Source organism: Pteropus medius, unplaced genomic scaffold (genome assembly GCF_902729225.1).
Source record: "Pteropus medius unplaced genomic scaffold, Ma_sr-lr_union100, whole genome shotgun sequence".
NCBI classification, from domain to species: domain Eukaryota; kingdom Metazoa; phylum Chordata; class Mammalia; order Chiroptera; family Pteropodidae; genus Pteropus; species Pteropus medius.
In genome coordinates, this window is record NW_024349802.1 from 10,390,739 (window position 1) to 10,414,989 (window position 24,251).

General features: G+C 53.5%; 1 protein-coding gene and 1 non-coding gene across 2 annotated transcripts in view; one reads left to right on the forward strand and one right to left on the reverse strand.

Annotated features, from left to right (window-relative positions):
- PSD2 (pleckstrin and Sec7 domain containing 2) overlaps positions 1 to 24,251 on the forward strand; it is a 114,629-nt gene that overhangs the window by 63,973 nt on the left and 26,405 nt on the right. The window contains exons 5-6 of the mRNA XM_039836273.1: positions 9,488 to 9,628; positions 22,277 to 22,701. Of these exons, the coding sequence (XP_039692207.1) occupies positions 22,328 to 22,701 (374 nt within the window). The 5' untranslated portion in view covers positions 9,488 to 9,628; positions 22,277 to 22,327. The remainder of the gene's footprint in view (positions 1 to 9,487; positions 9,629 to 22,276; positions 22,702 to 24,251) is intronic.
- Positions 628 to 746, reverse strand: LOC120581735 (5S ribosomal RNA). Its single transcript, XR_005647374.1, has one exon. It is a non-coding gene; the product is annotated as a 5S ribosomal RNA (ribosomal RNA).

Below are 24,251 nucleotides of genomic sequence, written 5' to 3' on the forward strand. Positions count from 1 at the left end.
CTCCACTTGGGTGGCCAACTGACATCTCAAACTCCACTTGTCTAAAAGCAAGCACCTGCTTTTCTTTCTTCAACACTTCCTTCCCCACTTCCCCACATTAGTTCCTGGCAACTTTTGTCCTTCCCATTGTTCAGGTCCCCAACTTTCGCTTCACTCTTGACTCTCCTCTTTCTCTTACATCCCACACTCGACCCCTCAACTCGTCTTATTGGCTTTACTTTTTAAACTATAGTCAGGATCTGGCTACTTCTCACTAGCTCCACTGCTCTCATCTTGGTCTGAGTCCCCATCGACTCTCCCCTGGAATTCTGCAGTAGCCTCCAAACAGGTCTCCAGGCTCAGTCCTGACTCCTCCAATCTATCCCCAACACAGTGTAGCCAGAGGGATCCTTAAAAAAATACAAGTCAGATGGGGTCAGTTCTCCTGCTAGCTTCCTGCCTCATCTGCACTCTCCCGTTGTTCCCTCTGCTCCTTGCTGTTCCAGGTCCATGCTATGGCCCTTGCACTGGCTGTTCCAGTTCCTTAAAACTCTCTTTCATATCTATATGACAAATTCTTTTACCCCTTTCTCGTCTTTGCTCAAATTCACCTTCTCAATGTGTCTACCAGTAGCATATTTTTTTTTAAGCCTACAGCACCCGGTATTCCCAGGTGGTCTCCCATCCAAGTACTAACCAGGCCCAACCCTGCTTAGTTTCCGAGATCAGACAAGATCGGGCGTGTTCAGGGTGGTATGGCTGTAGGGCAAGTAGCATTCCTTTTAAAGCTGCAATACTCCTCACCCTGTCCACCTCCTGATCCCCTTTATGTTGTCCTATTTCCCCATGTAGTACTTATCACGATTTATAATATTATAAATTTTACTTATTTAAGTTGTTGCTGTTTCTTTTCTCCTCCTACCCCCACTGGAAATGATTCAGGAGAGCGAGGATTTTCATCTCTTTTGTTTACTGATATGATTCACCTAGGATAGTGCTTGGGACAGGTAGGGACTCAGAAAAAAGTTGTTGAACAGAAAAATGAAGGAAGGAAGAAAGTATGATAATTTGGGAAGAAGTCTGCAATCTAAAATGGGTTGAAGTCAGGAAAAGGTGGGCTTCTGGCTGTCGTGGACATTAGTGCTGTTTGCTGTGCAGCAGTCATTCTCCTTCTGGTAACTCTACCTCCCCGCAGCTTCACCCCCCAGTTTTCCTTTGGGACACATGCCCTCTCACAGTCGGTCTGGGCTGTATGAATGGCCCGGAGCCAACTCCACTCCTTACTCCAAGGGGGGCAGTGATGCTTTGGGCCATAGGGATTGGTTCCGGGCTGGGCATATTGTACTTCATTGGCTAGGCCAATGAGACTGAATTCTGAGACTTTGCTTTACATTCTTGGCCTGGGGGCATGCCTTTTACCCTTAAAGACAGACATAAGCTCAGAGCCACCTTAGCCATTTTGACATTTTGTTGAAAGAGCTTACCTGGAAATGAAGGCAACACAGAGGGCTACTGAATGCAAATGTGGACAAAGACCCCATTTGGGAGCCTGGATTCAGTACCATCTGTGGCTGGATCTACTTCTGGACTTTTACATGAGCCTTTGCACCGAAGCCAGTTTCTGTCACTTGCAACTGCTTACACTCTACCTGCCTGAGCTCCTGAATTGGGAAGTGAGGAAGGGGCTGAGTAGGCCCTGCGGGGTGTGTGAGGGGTGGCCTCAGTGGCAGTCCCAAGTGAGAGAAGCTGAGCATACAGAGGGCCCACAATGATCTGTGCTGAATGAGGGGACATGGAAACAGATCTTCTTTGGCCTTGTTCTAGAGGAGCCCTCAAGCTGTCAGGGAGGACACAGACATTAATGGGGCAAGACAGACTGAGGGCTCCTGCGGTACCAGTGGCAAGCTAAGCTGAATTTGGGGCAAGAAGTAAGAAGGGGGAGTGCTCCCAGATAGAGCTCCTTCCTGAGCTGCCACTCCCCCCACCTCCAGTGCAGGCTGAAGAGCCAGTTAAAGTGCACACCAGGGATAAAGTACACCCCAGGGAGTGGAGTCTGGGCTTTGACACTTACTAGAGCTGTGTTCTGGGATAGGTCACAACTTTCCTGGCTTCAATGTCCTCACAGGTAAAATGGGATGAATGATGTCCACCTCATAGGGTTGCTGTGAGGGATGAAATGGGATAATGTGTGAAATGAGATAATACCAAGAATTTAGCATGAATCTGGCTTACAGAGCTTTCAAAAGTCAGCAGCTGTGATTTTTGTCATCAGCAGTCTCGCCTAGAGTGATTGTGCCTTGTGGGGCAGGTACCGTTCTTATAAACACCAGCAGGTGGCGCCCTGACCCCAAAAGAGCTCATTCCTGGAGCGACTGTTCTGAAGGGCTCTGGAAGTTGGGCGGGGTGGCCTTTCGGATCTCGGCCAGTTAGACCCTTGCCTTCCCGGCTACGGTGGGGAGAGGTACCTGCATTCCCCTCGGATCCAAGGAAGAGGGGGCCTGGGTCATCACGTGATAGTCAGGGGCACCTCAGTTTTCCATCCGTATTGTGGAAGAGCATGGCCTTCGGAGACATCTGGGCCAAGTTGAGGAAATACTCAGGTCCGACCAGGTAAAGGACTTCCAGAACGAGCGATCATCCTAGCGCGAAGGATGGTTACAGAGCACCAACGGCTAGATCTCAGGGCACGACCGAGCCTGGTGTTGAGGCAGGGGGATGACCCATATGACCTGTGTTCACTTCCTTTCTGGATATGAGGCAGAGAGCGGGGCTGCACGGCGCGAAAGACCCAGGACGGTGCTTGGACCCGTGACACGGAACGTTCTGGTAATTCTGAGTCTGGCCAGCAGAGGGAGAAGAGAGCCGCATGGGCCTCGCACGGCCGCCTCGAGCTCCGAGCTCGCCCTCCTGGGAACCATCCTGGCTTGGCCGCGCCTCCCTGGGCAGGAGTCGACTTGTCCCGTGTCCTTCGCTTTGAAACAGGCTTGTCCTACTCCCTCCCGCTGGGCTTCCTGGGGGCAACGCGTGGGGTGAGGGGAGCGTCAGCTTCAACCCTAACTCCACACCCCCCAGCTGTGTGCCATCCTCTCTGGACTTCAGTAATCTGGATGGGATCTGCTGGCCGCTCTAATCCCAGCAGCTCCGACTTCCTGGAATGGGGTGGTGTTATGTCCCCAAGGGTGAGGATTCTCTCCCTAACCCCTCACTAACCCAGGCCTGCGTGGCCAGCTGGACCTCCGGAAGCAGGGGAGTGTCCACCCCATAGCACCCTGGCCAGTTCCCGGCATTCCCCTGGATAGGCTCCCAGAGGCCCACAAAGGCCCTCAGACAAAGTTCTGGGCCAGGCTTTGCCTGTGCCCTGGGCCCAAAGCCGGTTGGCTCTAGGCACTGCAAGTCCCTGGCACTCCTTGTGGGGCTTTGTCCACTAGCTCTGGACCAGTGCTGGCAGAGCCATATTTGCTGGGGGAGGGGTGGGACAGGCGACTCTCAAAGTTTACGTAGTCTCCCTTCCCTGCTGCCCAGGGCTATGCTCCCCTCCAAGTGACCTTCTCCCTACCTCGTGCTTGCTCAGGTGGTGCCCTTTCCCCACTTGCCTTCTTTTGGCTGCAAGTCCAAATCCTCACCGTCTTCATTGACCCGCTTGTATTTTCACCCTTTTTCATTCACCCATTTATTCAGTAAATACTTATTGAGCTCCTACTATGCTCCAAGGCCTTGCTAGATGCTGGGGATTCAGCAACAACAAGATACACAGTTCCTGCCCTTTTAAAAGAGTTCACAGTCCAGGGAGGTAATTGACAGGAGACTAGTAGAACCCATATCTAAAATTTGATTTCATCTAGTGATTAACGGGGTGATGCAAATAAGTTGTTTGCTCTAGGAAGCTCCACCTACAAGGATACTTCCCCCTGAGCTGTAGATGGAAGGGCTTTGTCTGGGCCCTGCCCTAACCTCTTCCCAGGGCCTGGCTACAGGCACATAGTAGGTGCTCAGTAAGTGTTTGTTGAATGAATGAATGAATCATCACCTCACAGCCAGGGGCTGTCCAGTCAGTGAGAGTGGACTTTCCTCCCCACCCTCCCTCCCAGCTAACCCAGGAGTAGGTAATGTTGGGGATTATACAAACCAGATCCTGAGGCTCCAAGGACCTCCCCACCTCCAGGCATCTAAGGCTCCCCGCCTAGCTCCTTACTGTACGGCTTCCCTACCTGGGCCCTGTCAGAATCCCAAGCCCCTTCTTGGCTTTATCGCACACCCAGTCCAGACAGTAATGGCACAGTGTCATCCGCACCATCATGGGGGAAGACGATGGCACTGTGTGGGCCTGGAGGGTGATGTGCCCAGGCTGGGGACTCCTCCTCAGAGGGGCTTCTCTGACCACTTTGCTAAAGTCGCCCCCACCCTTTCAGCTAGGTGCTGTCACATCCTCCTTTTTTGGTTTCAAAGCACTTTTTAGTAACTGCGATTCTCTTCTTTATCTGTTGGAGTATTCTTTATCTGAGTGCTTTGCTGAGTGCCTACTATGTGCTTAGCAATGTGCTAGGCTCAGGGGATACAAAAGTGAAAGAACAAATTGCCTGCCTTCCTGGAGCTTATGGTCTAGTGATGATAGTGCTGGTAAGGAGACAGACAGTAACCAGAATAAGTAAGTAAACGTGGTATACAAACATATGTTATGGAGGAAAAGAAAGCAGGCAAAGGGGAGGTGTGGGTGAGGGACGGGTAGTATTTTAGGTAGAGTAGTTGGAGAAGGTGACATTTGAGCAGAGAATTGAAAGGGGTGAGGTGAGTCATACAGCCGCCTGGGGGTGAAATGTTTCAGGCACGGGAATAGCAGTGCAAAGGCCCTGAGGTGGGAGCCTGCCTGGTATGTTAGAAGAACAGTGAGGCAGCCAGTGTGGCTGGAGAGGAGTGAGGTCAGAGAGGTGGTGGGGTCAGTCCCATAGGACCTGGTGGCCACGCCAAAGACATGGTTTAACTCTTAGTGACATGAGAGCCATTGGAGAATTTGGAGCAAAGGATGAACATGACTTACATTTAACATGATCCCTTTGGCTAGTGTGTTGGGAATGTCAGTAGTGGAAGTGGCGGAATTGGTTAAGAGGCTACAGTAATAATCCAGGTGAGAGTTGATGGTGGCTCGGGCCCGGGGGGTGGCAGTGGAGCCTCTGAGAAGTGGCCAATTGGGACATACTCTGAAAGTAAATCCCATGGCATTTGTCGAGGAATCGATTAGATGTGGGTGTGAGAGGAAGAGAGGCAAGGATGACTTCTAGGTTTTCAGCCTGAGCTGAGGGTGGTAATGTTTGCTGGGATGATGAGGAGGACGAGGTCAGTTTTGGTTGGGATGAGTTGGAGCCGCTCTTTGGACATCCTAGTGAAGTCTTCCGGTCAGCCATTGGGGCTGTTGGTCTTTCCTCAGGGGGAGAATGTCGGGGCTGGAGAATCTCACACAAAGAGTCATCAGGGTTTAGATGGGCTTTGAAGGCAAGGTGGTCTCCCCATAAGACAGAGTGAGAAGGAGAAAAAGATGGAGGGCCGGGCCCTGGGGCACTTGGGTATTTGGAGGTCAGGGCAGGGAGGAGGAACCAGCAAAAGAGGATGAGAAGGCACAGCCAGGCAAGGTAAGAGGCAAACCGGGCAGTAATGCATCCTGGAACTCAAGGGAAGAAAATGTTTCAAGTAGGAGGGGGTGATGTCAAATGCTGCCAGTACTTTAAGATGAGGCCTAAGGATTGACTTTTGGATTTGGCATCATGGCAGTCACTGAGAACAAAGCCAAAGTCAGTCTATTGAGCCCCTTTGTACAAATACCAGAAAGAGGCGGGCCCTCCAGGTGGACCCAGATGCACATCCAGGTGGGAGATACAGAAGGGAGATACCTCAGTATGAAGGACAAGGGGTCCCACCCCTAGCCGGATGTAGCCTTGTGCCAGGCATGCGACATGCTGAGAGGACAGCAGCCTGGATTTCAGCTTCCTCTCCATTCTTCGTGCAGTGCCCAACCTGTACGTCTGTACTCAGCAGCTGTGTTGGTGACCTCGCTGAGCTGTGTCAGTGGAGTGGGCATGGGTGAGGGCCTAAGACTCAGATCTGAGTGAATTTAAGAGAGAATGGGAGAGGAATTGGAGAGCATGGACTTTTTTCAAGGAGCTCTGCTGTAATGGGGAAAAACAAATGAGACAGTAGCTGGAGAGTTGAGAGGAATTAGCCAAGTGAGCGTAAGTGAAGGGGAAGGCATCGCTGGTCCCCTGCCTATAAAATGAGGTCATTAGAAATGGTTGGGATGTATAAGGTTGGGAGGGGTCCTAGAAAATCACATTTAAGGTGGGAAGTGTTAGGTGAGTTCACTGGACAGTGGGCTGGGGTCTTTATCTTGGGGGTGCTGGGGGCAAAAGTAGGGTTGGAGCATGACTGGGCACACAGTAGGTGCTCACTTAGCACTCTGGGATTGGCTTAGGGAATCTCTACCCAGCCTCTCCTCCCTGGGCCTCAGTCTTCCAGCTGGAAGATGAGAAAGTTGGGTGTTTTCTGAGCCAAGTTTCCTCTAGGCCCACGGTTGGACCCAAATGGCTTCCTCCAGTTGATGGGTCTCAGATTCTGGCTTCTTCTCCTCCCTGATGCTGTACTTGCTCAGGCTGAGGAAGAGCAGGAAGCCCTGCCTGGGCATGGGGAGGCAGGGGGTCAGGTAGGGGCTATGGGGGCTGAGTGGGCTGAGAACTGTGTTCCCTACTCCTGCCCAGCCTCCGGAGCCAGCCTTTTTGAGAATCATCCTCAGGTGGTTGAGAGAAGGTGGGGGAGGATGAAAGGGAAGTCACTTGGAGGAATGGGGAGAAGCTGCAGATTCTTCTTTTTTCTGGAGGGATGCTGGGTAATGTAATGACCTTGTTCTCTTTCAAGAGGGTGAAGTAGCTACAAGGAATAATAGTAGTAACCCTCTATCCTGTGTCTGTGGCACCCAAAGTACTCACACAGAACCCACCTGTGGCCTTGTGGCAGCCCTTTGAGTCTGAGCCAGTTCCAGCTGACATGGGAATGTGAGGTTTAGGAACGGGGTATAGCTGCCAGTGGCCACACAGCCAGGAAGCAGCAGAGGCCAGACTAGAACCCAGGTCTCCTGATGCTATAGCCCACTCATGCAATAGGCTCCGAAAGCTGCCACAGACAGGGGGCAGATCCGGGCCAGGGGCTAGGTTCCATGCACTAGCCTGGACCAGATTAAGTGGAGAGACAGCTGAATCTTCCTCCCTCTGTCCCTCCCTCCCCTCCGCCCTCCATTCTTTCCTTCCACATGTATTTATTAAGCTATACTGTGTGCTAGGTGCTAAGGATATGTGTGAACAAGGCTGACCTTGTCTTCAGGGGGCTCACAGTTCATCTTGGTGGACAGAGGTGAAATAATCCATTCCATGAGTAAGTCACTTATTACATTTGGAACAGCCATGGCCTGTTAGTGCATCTGTGTGCCAGATCTTGGGTGGGTGGGCACTGAACAATCATCTCCTTTTAGCCCCACCCCAGCCCCACAAGAGAGGGGCTGCGACAATCTTCATTGGGTAGATGAGGAAGTGGAAGCTCAGAAAGGTGGCCCAGCTGTGTGACCTGAGGTCCTGAGGATGGGAAGTATGGAAGCAAAGCCTCGTCAACTCCACTTCCCCTCATAGCCCTTGCTGGTTTCCATCCCTTCCTACAGGTAGAGGGTAGAGGGCAGGACATCAGGGAAGCCATAGTCCTCCCTCTGTGCCCTTCAGGAAGATCCTGGGAACCTGCAATAGAGTGCTCCTTGTTTCTGGGCTCTGTGGTGATGTCCTAGGGTTTGATGGGCAGTGAAGTGGTGTGGCCAGAGTGCCTTCCCAATTGCCCAGCTGTATTCTCAGGGTCAGAACTCCTGGGATCTTAAGCACGTGGCTTATGCTTTTAGAGCCTCAGTTTTCTCATCTGTAAAATGGGTTGCAGGATTGTTTTGAGGGTTAAATTTAACACATGGAAAGCACTTAGTGTGGACTCTGGCACACAGTAGATGCACAGTTAATAGCAGAAGTGTCACTATGGTTGCTGAAACCCCGGGTCTAGATTTAGCCCAGCTTGAAGAGGGAGGAGACTAATCCTACCTCAGACCCTGCACCTTCAATTACTGCCACAGCTTAGACACCCTTCATAGGCCAGCAAATCCTCTTCTTTCAACATCTGTTTCCTAAGGAGAGGGTCCCTAACTGTCTGTGGAGGAAGGGGCATCTAAGCAGGAATTTGAGGACTGAGTAGGAGTTCATTGAGCACGGCAGGATCAAGGCCTGACCAGGCAGAGGGTGGAACACCCCCAAAGGTCCAGAGGTGGGAAGGAGCGGGGCAGGCGTAGTAAACAGCCCTGGTGGTGGTGGCAGGGCGCAGGAGAGGAAGAGAAGTGGGAAGTGGCTTCCTGTGGCAGGGCCTGAGGCTAACCCGGAGCTCCCTTCTCTGTGGGACTGGGCCTACTCACCCTCCCCTCCTCCCCTCAGCTTCTGGTCTCCCTAGACCCCTATGGGCAGGGGCCCTTTATTATCTATCTGGGAGGTGGAAAATTCCCTGCAGGAGCCTAAGGCCAGGAAACTATTCTTGGTGTCTAACCCAGGTCCAATACTGTCAACCTTCTTCTTCAGAGCTAGGGTTCTGGGGTCAGGGGAGGGCTTCAAGGTGGGGGAGGGTCCGTGGGACAGATTCCTTGGGAGATGTTTTCCATAGCCCCGAGCACCCTGTATCTCTCCGCTTAGGAAAGCCATACCCTGACCTGGTGCTGGGACTCTGCATCCTTGATTGGACCCACTCCTCCCCTCCCTTCCTTAATCTTTTGTACCTCTCTTTCGTAATCCACACCCCCCCCCACCCACGCCCCCGGTGCCCCGCCTTCAGATCTGTCCCTAGCCCTCAATCTCACTCCACATGCCAGGTCGGTCTGTCCTGTCTTGGTGGTAGGTAGGTAGGTAGGTAAGGCTCTGTCTCCCTCTCTTTGGGATTGTGCGCCTTGTCTGCCCGCTGCACCTGCCCCCTGCACCCCTCGCCCCAGGTGTGGAAGGCAAGAAGTCAGACCACGGGAGGAGGGCAAGGACTTCTCTCTCCTTCGCTTGGAGGAGGGCTCAGTGGATCCTGGGGTCTCAGAGTCTGGAGCCCGAGGGTACTGCCCAGGGGGCGGGGGTTAGAGGACAGCTGGGGCCCCAGCGTGGCTAAGAGGGGGGACGGAACCTCGCGGCGCTCCCTTCCCCCACTTTCTTAAAGGGCCGGTGCGAGGCCGTACTGGACGGGGCCGGCTGAACCCTCCCGGGCCGATTCAGGGCTCACAGTCCGGCCCTTGGTGCGGAGGCGTGGCGGGTCAGCCCGTTAGAGTGGCCACTGTCGCCTCCTGGCTCCGCTCCTGCCTCCCGGCCGCCTGCAGTCACCCCCGCCCTTCCCCGCCCTTCCCGCTCCTCCCTCCTTCTCTCCTTCCGTCCCTCCCTCCTGCCGTCCGTACCCCCATCTCTGCTCAGCTTCTCCACAGCGCTACTCGGACACCTGAAGGGACAGAGCGGGTGCCGGAGACCCAACAGGCGGCAGCGGAGGAGCGGGACGGTCAGTTCAGCGGCAGCCTCCGCATGGCCCCACCGTGAGAGGCTAGACCCAGCTACGGGGGCCAGGAACGGTGAGTGGGGCCGCGGGGCCACCTCGTCCCCAGGGCCCCGCGTGTTCGAGGACCCCGCCCCTCCTGAAGCCAGGCTAGGGGCCCGTGAGGGGGTGCTGTGGGGAGGGGGGAGACACACATGCTGGGTGGCAGGCGCCGCCCTCCGCCCTCAGTGCCAGCCAGGGTCTGCTAACAAAGCTGCATTTCGAGATCAATTCCGTAGCGGCTGGAGCATCGGAAGGATACGGTTGTCATGGAGATGGGGCCGAATGAGGAAGCCGGGAGATGACCGGGGCTGGGCCAGGGAGTGGGGGCACTGCTAGAGAGCCCCAGGCCATTCTACAGGGAGGGTCGGGGCCAGCCCGCCCAATTGTCTCCTGGGCTCTGTCTCCTGAATCCCCCTTGTGCATAATTTGAATGTATATGTGTGCGTTGAGGGGGTGTCAGTGGGAGCTTGGTGGCCAGGGACCTGGGGTATTGGGTGCCGGGCCTGCCAGCAGCCACCTTTGCCACCCAGCAGCTTTGAGGATTTATTTCTGTTTCCAGTTTCCCAACTTTGACAGTCTGGCTTGGCAGCCAGGCCTCACTGGGCTCTGAGCTCTGCCGCTAGAGCAGGGGCTTGCATGGGGGCGTGGCAGGCAGCGGGCAAAGCTGAGGAGGCACATAATGGCTGTGGCAGCCGCAGGGAGGGAGGGGTCCTTGGAGCCTGCTCTTGGGGCTGGAGTGGGGCAAGGAGTCCAGATGAGGGGACCACCTTGCCCAATTGGCCCCCTCCTAGGAGGAGATATTCTGACTCTTGCTGTCCCTGGAGGATCTGTGGTCAGATCTTTGAGTCAGAACCTGGAGTATTGTCTCTGTACAAGCCCAGGGGGCCACTGCGTCAGCCTACCCCTTCCTCTTAGAGCCAGCTTGGGGGAGCCCTGGAAGAACTGGGGGTGGAAGCCCCAGCCGCAATGGAAGTGGGTCTGAGATTCCTGGCAGGATCAGGATAAGCCAGGCTGAGCTTGATAGGTGGGTGAATGGGAAGCAGGTAGAGGACTCGGGGTTTGGCCAGGGCAGATGGGCAGCTTGGGTCTGGGGAGATGCATATGGACTTTCTTGGATTCCCCAGCTCTTTCTTCCAGACCCTGGAAACAAAAGCTGCTTAATGGGAAGTGGTGCTCAGACAGCTTGAGGGAGCGTGGATAAGGGGCAATGGGACCCCTTTCGAGGCCAACCCTTGACCCTGGGCCGATGTAGTCATTCTTCCACCTCTTCCCTTTGGAGGTTAGGAACCCTGCCTTCCAGAGAAGCTACATGTTCTGTGATCTGTGATCTCTGAATCAGTAAAATGGGCCAACCGCCCTCCTCTCTCCACCCCACATCTCTGGAGGAAGACTTGCCCACCTAAGAGCCCCCCTTCCCCCCATATATGGTGAAAGGCAGTGGATTTTGAATGGGGCTATTGCAAAGTTTGGTTCTGGTAGAAACATGGCAGATCCCTAGGTTGTGACCTGAACTAGAGGATTCTCACACACTGGAGTGAGTATGTTGGTGATGGCCCACCTAAAGGTAGAAGGATGACTGGAATGTCCTTGGAAGGCCTCCCAGCCAGTGCCTCTTGTAGTGGCTGGAGCCTTGGTGCTTGGATGACTTGTACCTGTATCCCTGGGAGTGCCCGTGCCAGACTGAGAGGTTTCCCTCCTGCTGCTTGTCCTGCTCTGACAGCAGTGGCGTGTGCACTCCCCTAACCTACCTGACTGCAATGTTTCCTGAAGGGAGAAAAGCTAGCTGGAAAGAAGGACTTGCTGCTCTTGATAGGACCGAGAGAGAGGGATCGGGGGACATTACCTCACCCAGCTTCCATATATTGAGCACTATCACTAAGCTAAGTTCTCTCATACACACAACAACCTGTAGAGGGAGGTGCTACTGTTATTCTCCTTTCGTGGAGGAGGATACAGAGGCTCAGGGAAAAGTTGCTTGTTCAGTCACCTATGTAGTAAGTGGCAGAATTAGAATTTGTACCTGGGTCAGACTTATGTCCCCAATCGGATTCTCCTCTTCCTTGCAGATGCAGGTAAAGAGGGAGGTGGGAGTAAGTGCCTTTCCATCTGGAGCAAGGGGGTGACCTTAGGGGAAACTGAGTTACTAAGCTGGGGTCTTCTAGAGAGATAGGATGGAGATGTTCCGGATGTTGGCTTATAGGAGAACGGCACTGCTTCTCTCGACAGACGATGCTCTAGACATCCTTTGCCAGATGGTCTTTTCCAGGGAAATCTGTTTTGAGTGGCATCTTATGTCTGGGGCTCCATATTTAGCCTGGCTCCTCACACGGGAGGATACACTCAGGCTGTCGCCCCTTGAGGGGTATTTGGCAGGAAGAGTGGGTCTGGGCAGACCCGACTCTTTTCCACAGCTCAGGCAGAGGTGGGTCAGGGCTCATGTTCCTGCCAGCCCCGTCTCAGCTGCGGGCTCCCCTACTGGTCTCCCTGGGACCTGGCTGTTTCCTGCAGAGCCCTTGTCCTCCTAAGTGGGTTTGTTTACTGCTAAGTTCACTTTCTTAGGGTCTGACAATCTTTAGGTGGTGAGCCGCTCCAGGTCTGTGTCTGCCTGGCCTCTAGGAACTCCAGCATTCAGCCCAGGCCAGGCCAGGCCCACAGCCCGGCTCGGGGACTGCTGAAGTGGAGGACTGCCCTGTCCTCTCTTTCCTGTCCTGCCAAGCCAGGCCCCAAGCTCTCCTCTTTGGAGTGTCTTCCTCCACTTCTTTCCTCCTCCATTTATTTTTTGTCTTGTCAAACTTGATAGTACAAAAAACACCCACCTATATACCCTTTACCTAGAGAACTAGATTTGCCAATTGTTGACATTTTGCCCACATTTTTTCTCTCCCTCTGAAGCTTTTGAAAGTAAGTTCCAGACATAACACTTCACCTTTAAATACTTCAGCATTTCCTGAGACAAGGACATTTTTCTACATAATGATGATACTATTAACATACCCAAGAAATTTCATGATACAATTTAACCTAATAGTAATCCATATTCAGATTTCTCTAGCTGTCCCTGTAACATTCTTTATAGCTGTTTTAAAAGTTCTTTTTTGATTGAGCATCACCCATTGCATGTAGTTATGTCTCTTTATTCTCCTTTAATCTGGAACAGTCTCCCAGCTTTTTATTTTTTTTTCAAGTCGTTTATGATGTCAATTTTAAAGAGCCCTGGTTAGCTTTCTTGTCTAATGTCCCACATTATGAATTTGTGTTACTGCTTCCTCATGAGTAGATTCAGGTTAAACATTTTTTGGCAAGAATATCCCATAGGTGGTGTGTGTCCTTCTTAGTGCATCCCATCAGGAGGCGCATGTCATTAGCTTGTCCTATAATAGGTGGTGCTAAGTTGGGTCACTTGGCTAAGGAGTTCCTTTGTTTCGATTCCATTCCTCTCTCTTCCCTACCTCCAGAGTCTTCATCTACTTGGTCATCCATGTACCTGGTCAGCAAAACTGACCGAACCCCTACTTTAAACCATATGCTGGAGAAGGGTGATTAAGCAGACATGATGGGAGGTCTTCGTGGAGTCCACAACCTCAGGGGTGGGGGTGGGGTGAGCCACAATTCAGAGGAGGTGCTGTCAGAGTCAGGGAGAGGCCCAGGGAAGCAGTGAGGGGCTCGAGGAGGGGAGAGGAGAGTGAGGGGTGCAAGACAGGAAGAAAGGGAGGCGAGATCTGGACACAGCTGGCCACAAGGAGTCACTGAAGGGTTTTGAAGAGGGCAGTGGTGAGGCAGATATCAGTGCTGGAAAAGGAGGATGGAATGGGATTGGCTGGGCCAGCATGGTGGAACAGAACCTGGTCAGGAGGCCATGATGACGGCCAGCACCAGATGCTGGGCACTGGATTCCGAGTTGCTGCATACACAGAGAGAATGAATGGAGGGGATGGAGTTGGTGGTGTGGTGGCCCTGCTGGGATTGGGTGTTGAGGGGGGTGGGGTATGGGGAGTAGAGTAAGGAGCAATTTAGGAGGAAGAATGGGTGGACACTGGGGTTCGACTGGAGGTGGGGAGAGCCATTGTGCGATGGCTTGGGAAGGATGATGGAGAATTCGGGTTTGAGTGTGTGAAGTCCGAGGTACTGTCCAGGTCAGAGGAGCAGTGTGTGGGAATCCCCAGGTCCTGCTGGTTACCTGTGCCACCCTTTCAGAAGCTTGTTTTGGGATGAGGGCAGAGGGAATGCATGCCTAACCCACAGCAGGGAACCCACAGCATGGTGGCCTTTCAGGCACCAGTAGGGGAGGGACTTTGAGGAAGGATCAGGGGCTGGCTCAGAGGTAGCCTCCACTATGAAAGTCAGGATAATCCCTCCCTTGCAGACCCCCAGCTCCTTTACCTCGTTTTGCTTCTTCTTGGCAAAACCCCAACCCTGGTTATATCCAGTGCCTGGCCCGTTCCACCTCTGACCTGTGCAGTTGAATGAGGCTGAGAAGAACCACTACCCCAAATGGTCTCACTTTAAGGTCAAAACCGTGAACTTCAGGTGGATCCTTAGTGCTGTCTCACAGTCTTACTGTGGGTCTCCAGTCCATCCCCTCTCCCCCTACCTGATGATTATTTCATACTTTTTCTTCTACTCTCTGAGCCCCTCTTTCCCCTCTTTCCCCCTGATGACACTGCTTCTTCCTTATTTGAGAAAACAGAAGCAATCGGAACTTCCTCAGACTCCCAGTGCTTACATTCACCCATCTTCCAGAATCTTCCCACTGCTCTGCCTTCCTCCTCTCACTGTGGGTGAAGAGTCCCTGCTCCTGGTTAAGGCCACCCTTCTACTTGTGCACTAGATTCTGTTCCCTTGCAACTGCTTGAGGTCATTGCTCCAGCATGTGCCCCCTCCTACATTATGGGTTTCTCCTCTACTGGATCATTTCATCAGCAGATCTTGCTGTTGTCTCTCCTGTCTTAGAAGATGGCTCTCTTGTCGTCTCTAGCCAGCTATTGCTGCATCTCTCTGCTCCCCTTTACAACAAAACTCCCCAGAAGAGTTGTCTAGACCAATTGTCACCATGTCCTCTACTTCCATTTTCTCTTGACTTCACTCTACTTGGACTTTCACCTCCTTCCACTTCACCGATTGTTCTTCTCAAGGTCACCAATGACCTCCATGTTGCTGTACCCAGTGGCCAATTCTCAGTCCTTCTCTGTGGCATTTGACACATTCAGTCCCTCCATCTTCCTTGAAAAATTCCTTGACCTCTAGGATATCCATTCTCTTTCTTGTCTGTTCTTTCTCAGTCTCCTCCCTGGCCCCACCTCTTAATTTTGGGGTGCCCGCTCTAGGACTCGGTCCTTACATGGCTGCTCTTCCCCATCTACACTCACTCCTGTGCCCATCTCATCCAGTTCTGTGGCTTAAAGCCACCTGCGTGCTGCCAGCTCCCAAATTTATATCCCAAATTTTGACTTGTCTTCTCAGCTCCGATAGCCTACTCAGCATTTCAACGGTCATGTCTACTAGATGCCTCGAACTCAGCTTGTCCAAAGCTGAGCTCTCACTCTTCCTTCCCAAACCTGCTCCACCCAGTCTTCCCTATCTCAGGAGTGGCAACTCAATCCATCTAGGTGCTTGGGGGCACCTAGACCTTTCTTTTTTTTCCTACCCCATGTACTGTCCCTCAAGGGGTAAGTCTTTTTTACTAGTGACTAGATCACCCACCAGTGAGTTATGGAGTTATGAATAGGAGGGACAGTTTCAGAGACAGGGACAGGGAAGTGAGAGTGGAGTGGCCCAGTATGGTGCCTTTCACACCTGCTCACTTTGTACCACATGCTGCTGGCCCTCAACCAGCTCCAAGGAGACCACAACCTTTGTCAGACCCTATGCTGAAGTCCTGTGCAGGGACAAGAGAGGACAGGGAAAGAGGAGGGGAAGGGGGACACAGCAAGGGAAGGTTAAGTGGAGCTACATAATCAAGAGGTTGGGGAGGTGGTGGGGAGGAAAGTCACAGGGAGGAGGAAGTGGGGTTTTCTTGGGAAGGGATGGACAGAGAATGTGAGAATCTAGAGTACAGGCTAAGTGAAAATTGGGCATCAAGAAGGGAGGATAAGATTTCTTAGTTCATCTCTCCTGGCTGTTGAAGCAGACTGGAAGGAGGCTGCTCAAAGACTGAGCCCCTTGGGGATTGCTCCCCCAGGCTTTTTAGATGAGCAAGGTTGGTTGGGAGGACTTGCGCTTGGTCAGTCCATTGTAGCTCTCAATCCACAGGCTCATGGGTCAAATGTGGATCAAGAAACAGAGTGAGTCCTAGGTGCCTTCTGGAGCTCCAGGAAGACAGAGCAGTGGCCAGTCACTTCATCTGAACAGCCTACTCCTTTGTGGTCCCAGATAACTGAGGACTCACCCTGTAAGGAAGTCAGCTGGGGGTAGAGTCACTAGCTATAAACACGGTTTGGGATTTGACAGCAGACATTGTGAATTTCATCAGTGTTGAGGGCTCTCCAAACCAGCATGCAGATGTATGCAAATGTAAGCAAATGAGGGTGCCAAGTGGCTGGGGGGTAGGGAGAAAATCAAGCAGGGAGATGTCAAGGGATGACCTTTGCAGAGCTGGGCCCAGAGGCCCCTGAAGGTCCCAGCAAGCTGTGGGGCACATGTAGATAAGATGCAAATGTGTGCCCAGCCCCCAAGGACCTCTGCCTGCTTGACCTGGGGTGGGAGTGTTGGTGGGGCTAGGACTGCAGTGTCCTCACCTGCCTCAGGAAAGCGTGGACGCTCTCTCCGGCCCACTCTTCTGCCTCTACCCTCAGGCTGGGCCTCTGAAGCCTTAGAACCTGCTCTGGCAGGCTGCCAACATCTAATGTCTGCTGGGGCCCACCGAATGTCCTGTGCTGCCGGTGCTACCCTCTCCTGTGTGCTCCACCCGCAGTGTGGGCAGCCAGCCCGTTCCCCTGCAAACCTGAGACAGGATTCTGGGAAGCAGTAGCCGCTGCCCTTCCCTGAGCTCTCGTGGCCAGCTCTGAGCTGAGCATTGCACCTGTGCCATCTCCTTTGTCCTCACTGCAGTCTTACAAAGCAGATGCCATTAGCATGCCCCATTTTACAGGAGAGGTTGCTGGGCTCAGAGAGATGGGTTTCTGAGGTGACACCGGTTGTGGGTAGCAGAGATAAGATTTGAAGCTAGGTCTTTATGACCATCCCAGTCTGAGGCACTTGATGCTGCACAAGATGATCCAAGCTGGGAAGACCAAGTAGGTTAGGAGGAATTAGAGTTACTTTGGGGAACAGAGGCAGGGACATTCCCAAGTCTCTTGGGTAGACATCCCCTCCATATCATCCTGGGCACCTCCTTGCCCTGGACAGTTGGGACATTGAGGAGGTACATGCTCAGGTTGACCTGTGCCTGGGGAGGGTGCTCAGAGCTCTGGGATGACAGGAGGTCCTGATCTCTGCATTCCTTGGCTGGCAGAGGCTGGGGGCAGGGTGGAGCATGGTGAGCTGTGTGATCCAGTGACCCCATCGTGGGGTCTTCCTGTCAACTCCCTACAAGGGAGTCATTGTAGTAAGAATTTTAGGGAAGGGCAGCAGGACCAATGGGGATATTCAGGTGCGTTACCAGTGGGCAGAGAATAGGTCTGAGAATGACAGATTTCCAGCTTTTTGTTTTTTTTAAGTAGCCCTCATGGAATCTTCTCTGAGTGTCCAGTGTCAGAGGTCTTTGAGGATTTTCCAGGTTGGAGTTCATGCCCAGAGCTTATGGATAGGCTTTTGAGGTCCAAAAATACTCAAAATATTGTGCACATATGTGACAGTCTATCTGGGATGGGACCCACAGCTTCACTAGATGCTCAAAGAGGTCCAACACTGGGAGATGGCAGAGTCTCTGATGTACCCAGGAAATGAGAGGCTTCATTTGCCCAAGCTCTCCTCGCACATTGGAGGTAAAACCCGAATGTCTTGGCTCCCAGCCCTGCTCCCTGGGAAAGCTGTGGTCTCAGCTTTGCCTCTACACTGACATTCCAGAACAGTTTTCTCTGGACCCAGCCCCCTCAATATACCCTGCCTGGGCTATAAGCAGCCTTGAACATCCCACAGCATAGATTTTGCCTGTTCTGGGTAGCGCTCAGCACCATTGTCCCCCATCCAAGATCTGCCTCTTGCTCCCCTATCTTCACCCAAACCCACGCAGCCACCTGATGCTATGGGGTATGGCTGTGGGTGCCCACCTTCCCCACCCCTTACCCTAGCCTGAGGCACTGGGTTGTCCCTTCCCTGCTCCTGGTTTCTCCCAAACCAGAATGGTTTTAACCCCAGTTGCCCAGTGATGTGGGTCTAGCTGCCCTGGACTATGCCCTTAGGCCTGAAGGTGCCTCATCGCCACCTCACCACCCAGGGGGACTGCCTTCTGAGTGGCTGCCCAGCCCCTCATGTGTGTTTGTGTGTGCACACATGTGTGTATGTGCCCACCAATTGCCTGTATTGGATGCTTGCTCACAGACATGCACACAAGTGCCTGTCCCCATACACCCTCCCCTCTGTCTTATAGAGCAAGTTGGGCCCTGGAGCCCTTTCTGCTGGGCCCCTCCTTCAGCCTTTCCTTGGGCTTTCCACAGTCCCTGGCTTGGATCCCAGCATGGAAGACACTGTGCGCGGTTATCCCTGTGACAGTCCAGCATCATTCCAAGCAGAATGCCAGCCTTGCCACATTCTAGCTTCATGACCCTGAGCATATTTTTCAACCTTGCTCAGCCTCCGCCTACAGCGGGGATGATGATCATCTCCAAATATTTAAAAAAGTGCTCAGTGTTTGCCAGGCACTGTGCTATGCCCCAGGGGAGACAACAGCGAACATGACATAGTCCCCACCCTCACCGAACTTACGTCCTAGTGAGAGAGGTGGGCAGGAGTAAAGTTTCAGTTTTGCTAAGTGATGCTTGGCAGACATGCTGCTCCGTGGAGGCATGTGAGAGAGTGCCGGGTGGTCAGAGAGAGTCTCTCCGAAGAGGCAGTGTTGGAGTCGAGCCCTGAGTGACAGAAGAGGCAGTCATTTAAGATCTAGGGAAAGAGCATTCTAGGCCAAGGGTACAGCTGGTGCAAAGGCCCTGAGGTGGGAATGAGCTCAGGGAGCACAAAGAAGGCCACGTGGCTGATGGGGTGGGGGATGGGGAGAGGGCAATGAACCAGTTCAGGCAGGGCTTTTTTAGGTCATGCTGTGGAGACGGAATTCTAATTGAAGGGTAGTGGGAGCTGTTGGAAGGTTGTGAGTGCGGAAATGATGTGGTGTAATTTGCATTTTCACAGCTCACTCCAGCTGCCATAGAGAGAGTGGGGAGAGGGACAGGGTTGTCTCAGGAGCAGCTGAGACCCAGAAAGTGGCTGGCTTGGCACATAGCCTTGACCCAGCCAGAGGTCCACTGTCATCATGGGCCTCATCTTGGGCAGTGGTTAGCAGAATCCCTGTCTGGAGTGGGACCTTGTTCAGGCCAAGAGAGGATGCAGGGCATCTGGCCACTGCCAGCCTATCATTTGTAGGCCTCTCCTTGGGATAGGCGCCCTGTGGCCCAGCTGCGCCTACCTCCCCTGCCAGCAAGAGCAGAGGAGGTGGGCACAGCTGGAGGTAGGCAGGGTCACTGCTTTGAGTGGACTCTCCTGATTGAGGATTTGAGCCCTTGATCTTGTGGGAGAGTCTGATGGAGGGCCTGGGAAACGGGGGGCTCATTCAGTACCTCCAGCCTACCCAGGTGTAGAGTGAAGCTCCTCCAAGTGCTGGAGACAGCTGCTCAGGCAAAGCCTTTTCTGGTTCTGTGCCTCAGGCTTGCCTTTTGTCCAATGTGGTGGTGGAAAGAGTGGACAATGGCTGCCTTTCTCCTTGACCTCTGTAGTGAGTTTGTTCTTCCTTGGATCTCAGCTCTCTCAGCATTCATGACCTTGAGTTCTCCCACCAGCTCTGGAGAAGGAGAGCAGAGGTGATGACCCCATTCTTCAGATGGGTCCACAAAGGCCAGAAAGGACAATGATGAGTTCCAGCGCATATGGTGGTTCAGAGTGAGGACTTGGGGCACTGTTTCACACCTCGGCGCAGAAGCCCCCCTTTACATACCCCTCCTTTGGGATCATTAAGAGAGGGGGATCCTGGCTCAGCTATTTCTGGGCTTAGCTGGCTCTCAGCCCAGGCAGGGACTCTGGGCCCCCCGCCCAGAGTGGAGCTCAATGCTGCCCCTTGTCTGCCCACCCCCAGAAGCCGAGGACACGGCCCAGTGCCCGGTGTTGGCAGAACCTCCATCCCACTCCCAGCTGTAGGAGGACATGGCAGGGCAGGTAGGGCTGGAGCCAGCCCGAGGCAGCTGCTGGAATTTGGGGGAGGTGATGTAGGAGCCTCCCAAGAGGCCCTAGATTTGTCCAGAACCATGGGTTAGGGGCTGGGATAAACTGGACACAGGTGAAGCTGCTTATGCTTTCAAATCTCAGGCTTCACTGGGAGCTCAGGCAGAGCCCTGACCAAAGGGGAAGCACCCTAGGGACTCAGCCTCCACGCGTGGGTGTGGGAGCTTGAGGCACCTTGGTGGAATGGGGGAAAGCCCTGTGCCCAAGATTTAATGCTCATCTAGGCCCCCGGGCTAGAAAGCAGTCCAGAGGACTAGAACTCAGGCAGCCGGCCCGAAGGCCCCACTCTCCCTCTCCCGTTCTTTCTCAATGCAACCCCCTCCCCACCCAAGGAGCCTCAACTGAGAGCTGACCTGTTCTCTCCGCGCTCTGAACACATAGCCTGAGGGAACAGAGTGAAATAACGGCTGCAGCAGCAGGGGTTTAGGGCAGACCAGGGCCGAGCCTCTTGGGGTCCCTGGTGTCCTAGGATCAGGGTCCAGATATCCCACAGTTTGACTCTTCAGACTTTTTATTTAATCTATGAAGGTTTTTTTTTTTTTTATTTTTTTTTAAGTAAAATTTATGTTCATGATCTTCAAAACTCTAGAAGGTGACACTCAGGGTAGGTGGGCTGAGGCCTCAGATCTCTGCCTGTCCTGCCCTCTTCTCTTTCACTCCATGTTTGAAAACTGAGGTTAAATGAATCTTAAGTGGTCTTATGGTGTCAGAACTCCCTTCAAGGGCCAGAAACCCCCAGAGGAGTAGATTCACCTTCTTCTGCAGGCTCGTCTTCTGTAAGTGAGAAGGAGGTTCCTCCTGGAGTATAACTCAGTGTTTCTCAAACTTGCTTGTTGTAAGAATAACATTACTACATTCGCTCTCTGCAGACTATAATTCAGGAGGTCTGGGGGAGGGCCTTATAATCTGTAAATTAACAAGTCCTTCAGCGGACACTTATGACCAGGCAACTACAGGTAGTATGGGTCTCACTTAAATCCCTGTGGCTGTACCTGCATCTTGTTCTGCTGCAGCCCAGAAGTCTGGCTAGTCCCTCTCCTCCTTCAGCCTCTTCGGAGCCCCTAGCACCCCTTCTCCGTAAGAGGGTGGGGTGCTGGGGGAAGTTGAGTCCTGAAGAGAGGAGAAAGGAAGTTGTTTGGAGGGGCAGGTACGTGTCCTTGGTGGCAGAGGTCACTTGGGGGGTGGCTGTGTGGCAGAAATAGCCCAGACTTGGTGGGGTCAGGGGCAGGGAGGGATGAGGGGAGAGCCAGAACAAAGCCCATTACATCTGCCCTTTCACCTAGGATTGGATTGGGCAGGAAGCCTCTGGGAAATGTGGGCTGGTTCCGATCCATTTTTAAAGGGGTTGGAGGTGCAGATGGTAGGCAGAATGGGTCTCCTCGCTTCACAGAGGAGAAGCAGACAGAGAGGGCAGAGAGCGTGGGACTGGCCTGCATGGGGCAGCGAAGAGGCCTGACCTCAACCCATGCGAGGTTACACTGTGAGTTGGGCAGAGCAGAACCTGACTCCCCTTGCAGTAGTCTCCCCAGTGTGCCTCATGACAGCTTCCTCACGAGTCCCTCCTCAGGGCTGGGCGAGTTCCGAGTTCCTCCCTTCTCCTTCCTCCTCTCACATTCAGTGCTTTGGGCTCTAGGCAGCGAAGGCAGCTTCACTCTCCCGGTGGCTCAGCACCCGCCCAGCACCCTGGACAGCGCCTCACGCTGGGCTTCGGGATGGCCGCCACCCGGGCCTAACTTTGGCTTCTCTGGGGTAGCCTCTGTTCTGATAAAGCTGCACTTCTGTTGACTTCCTTGCCTCCCCTCTTAACTCTCCCTCTAAACGCAGCTGCTGGCCCAGTTCCCTCCATTCACCACAGATTCACTCTTGTCTGGCTCCTGGAGCCGGGACGAGAGAACATGGAGAGAGGCAAGTGGGCTGACTGGCTGCTCTCCGCCTTGGGTTTTGTCTCCCTCACTCATCAGCGGAAGAGGAAGGGGGCTTGGAGGAGTCCTGGACCCTTCCCTAATCCCTTGCAACTTGATCTTACTCAGAGGGCTTTGGTGATTCCGGAGGGCACAACAGAGACCCGAAAGGTTAATAGGGAAGGCAGGACTGAGGCACACAGAATGGCTGGGGAGAAGTGAGTGGCGCTGGCCTGAGCAGGGCACTGAGGACACCATGGCCTGAACCCAGACTCCAGCTAGGAGGTTTTGAGAAAGCGTCTTGGCCATCCTGTCCCCATGCAGGCTGCCTGGTGTTGGTTCCACCAGGCTTTAGACCTCCCCCCGATAGCACCTGCCCTGTCTGACCTACCCTTCATCTGTTCATCTGCTGCCAGGTCTAGTGGAGTCCCAGGAGCAGACAGCACCAGGTGGAAGCAGTGCCTGTCATGGATGAGGATAAGCTCCCATCTGTACTGCCTGGGGAAGATGGTACCACCTGGGACCCCAGCCTCGTGCCTGAGGAGGAGCCTGGGGTCCACAATGGAATGAAAGCCAATGAGGACTTGAATAGTAGCCACAACAGCACAGGACGTGAGATGAGGGGCACACTGGTGGACACTGGGGAGCCCATAAAGGGCCCAGATATGGCCCTCCATGGCCTCAGCCTTGGCCCCTCCCTCACCAATGGCCTAGCCCTGGGGCCAGACTTGAACATTCTGGAAGATTCTACAGAGTCCAGGCCCTGGAGGGCTGGTGGGCTAGTAGAAGGGGATGATGCCTCCAGGAGCCTTTGTCCAGACACTGAGGACCCTCAGCTGGGGTAAGTGGGTGTCTTGGGATGGGGGCTCACCACATTTGGCTGCTCTAATGCTAGTGGCCTGAGCCTAGCCACTTAGCCTCTCTGGTTCTTGTTTTTCTCATCCATAAAAGCAGGAATTTTACGTCCCTGTTTTGCCCAGCTTCTGGGTGTTTTAGGAAAACAGAGCCAGGAGATTTCAAAGGCCAACAGGCCTATGGTACCCCGCCCCACCCTCAAACCATCATGGGCCATTTATCTGTGGGGCTGGAGGGCCATACCCCCTCCATTCCAGGCTGAACATTAGAGTTCCAAAATGCCTTGATGTGGAAGGTCATCTGGCCCGTCTCTCCACTTCCTAGAGATGAGGATCTCCCAATTCCACAACTGACCTCAGGAGAGTAGGTTTTATGGGTTAATCCCTGTCAGCTACCCTGAGTGCCATCTGGAAGTTCTACCAGGAATCTCACTGCAGTCCTACTTACTGGAGTTACAGCCCCACTTTCATTATTCTCAGCAGGAAGTAGAGAGACCTGGTGTCTTAGAGGTGTCAGACAAGGAGGGTAGGGATGGGGCAGGGGAATGTCTAGAACAGGGGTCCCCAGTTCCCGGGCTACGGACCAGTACCAGTCAGAGGCCTAGCTGCACAGCAGGAGGTGAGCCGCCGGTTGGCAAGCTAGCGAAACTTCATCTGTATTTGCAGCCGCTCTCCAGCACTTGCATAACTGGCTCAGCTCCACTTCAGATCATCAGGCATTAGATTCTCATAGGAGCACCAGTCCCTGGTTTCAAAAAGATTGGGGACTGCTGGTCTATCAGACTCCAGGGTGGGCTGAGAATAGAAAGTGTATAGAAGTGTTAGTGTGCACAGCTGCAGGCCCTGGCCTGGGTAGGCAAGTGTGTGGGAGGTGTGTGAGCCTGTGTGTGTGGGGCATGCGTGTGTGTGCCTGATCTATGCATTGGTGTGTGCACAGGGATGCATGAGCATGTTGGTGTGCATGAGTCTGTGTTGTTAGGAGTGGGAGGTGTTTGTGTGTGCCTGGCCTGTGCACACATGGGTGCACATTTGGGTCTGCGCGTGAGTGTGTAGGACCGAGTGTACCCAGGGCTCTTCGCGTAGCAATGTGATCATGCAGGGTTGGGTGCCTGTGGGTATGCCTGGCCTTAAGAGCATTTCTATCCATATAGGTCCTAGAGTGCCACCTGGCTGACAGTGGGGTGTGGGCAGGGAGCTAGGGCTTCTCAGAGCACACTCTTTGCATTTCTGCGGCGTAATTAATTTGGGATGGCTGAAGGTAGGGGCACATGGAGACTCAGAGGCTGGGCTGATGGTCTTCAAGCCCCTGCCGGAACCAACTCTCAGTTCCGTTCAGATGCATGAGAGGGTGGGGGATGGTGGGTTGAGGGAACCATTCATAGTTCTGACAATGAGGTGAGAGCACCCCAAGGACAGGCTCTGTATTATTGCTTAGGTGTCTCCAAGACCCAGCACAGATCTGGCAGAGGTGCCTTTGCTGGGTGGATTTGGGTGTCTGCTCTGTGACCCTTTCCTCCCTTCCCCTCCTCCTGGAGGT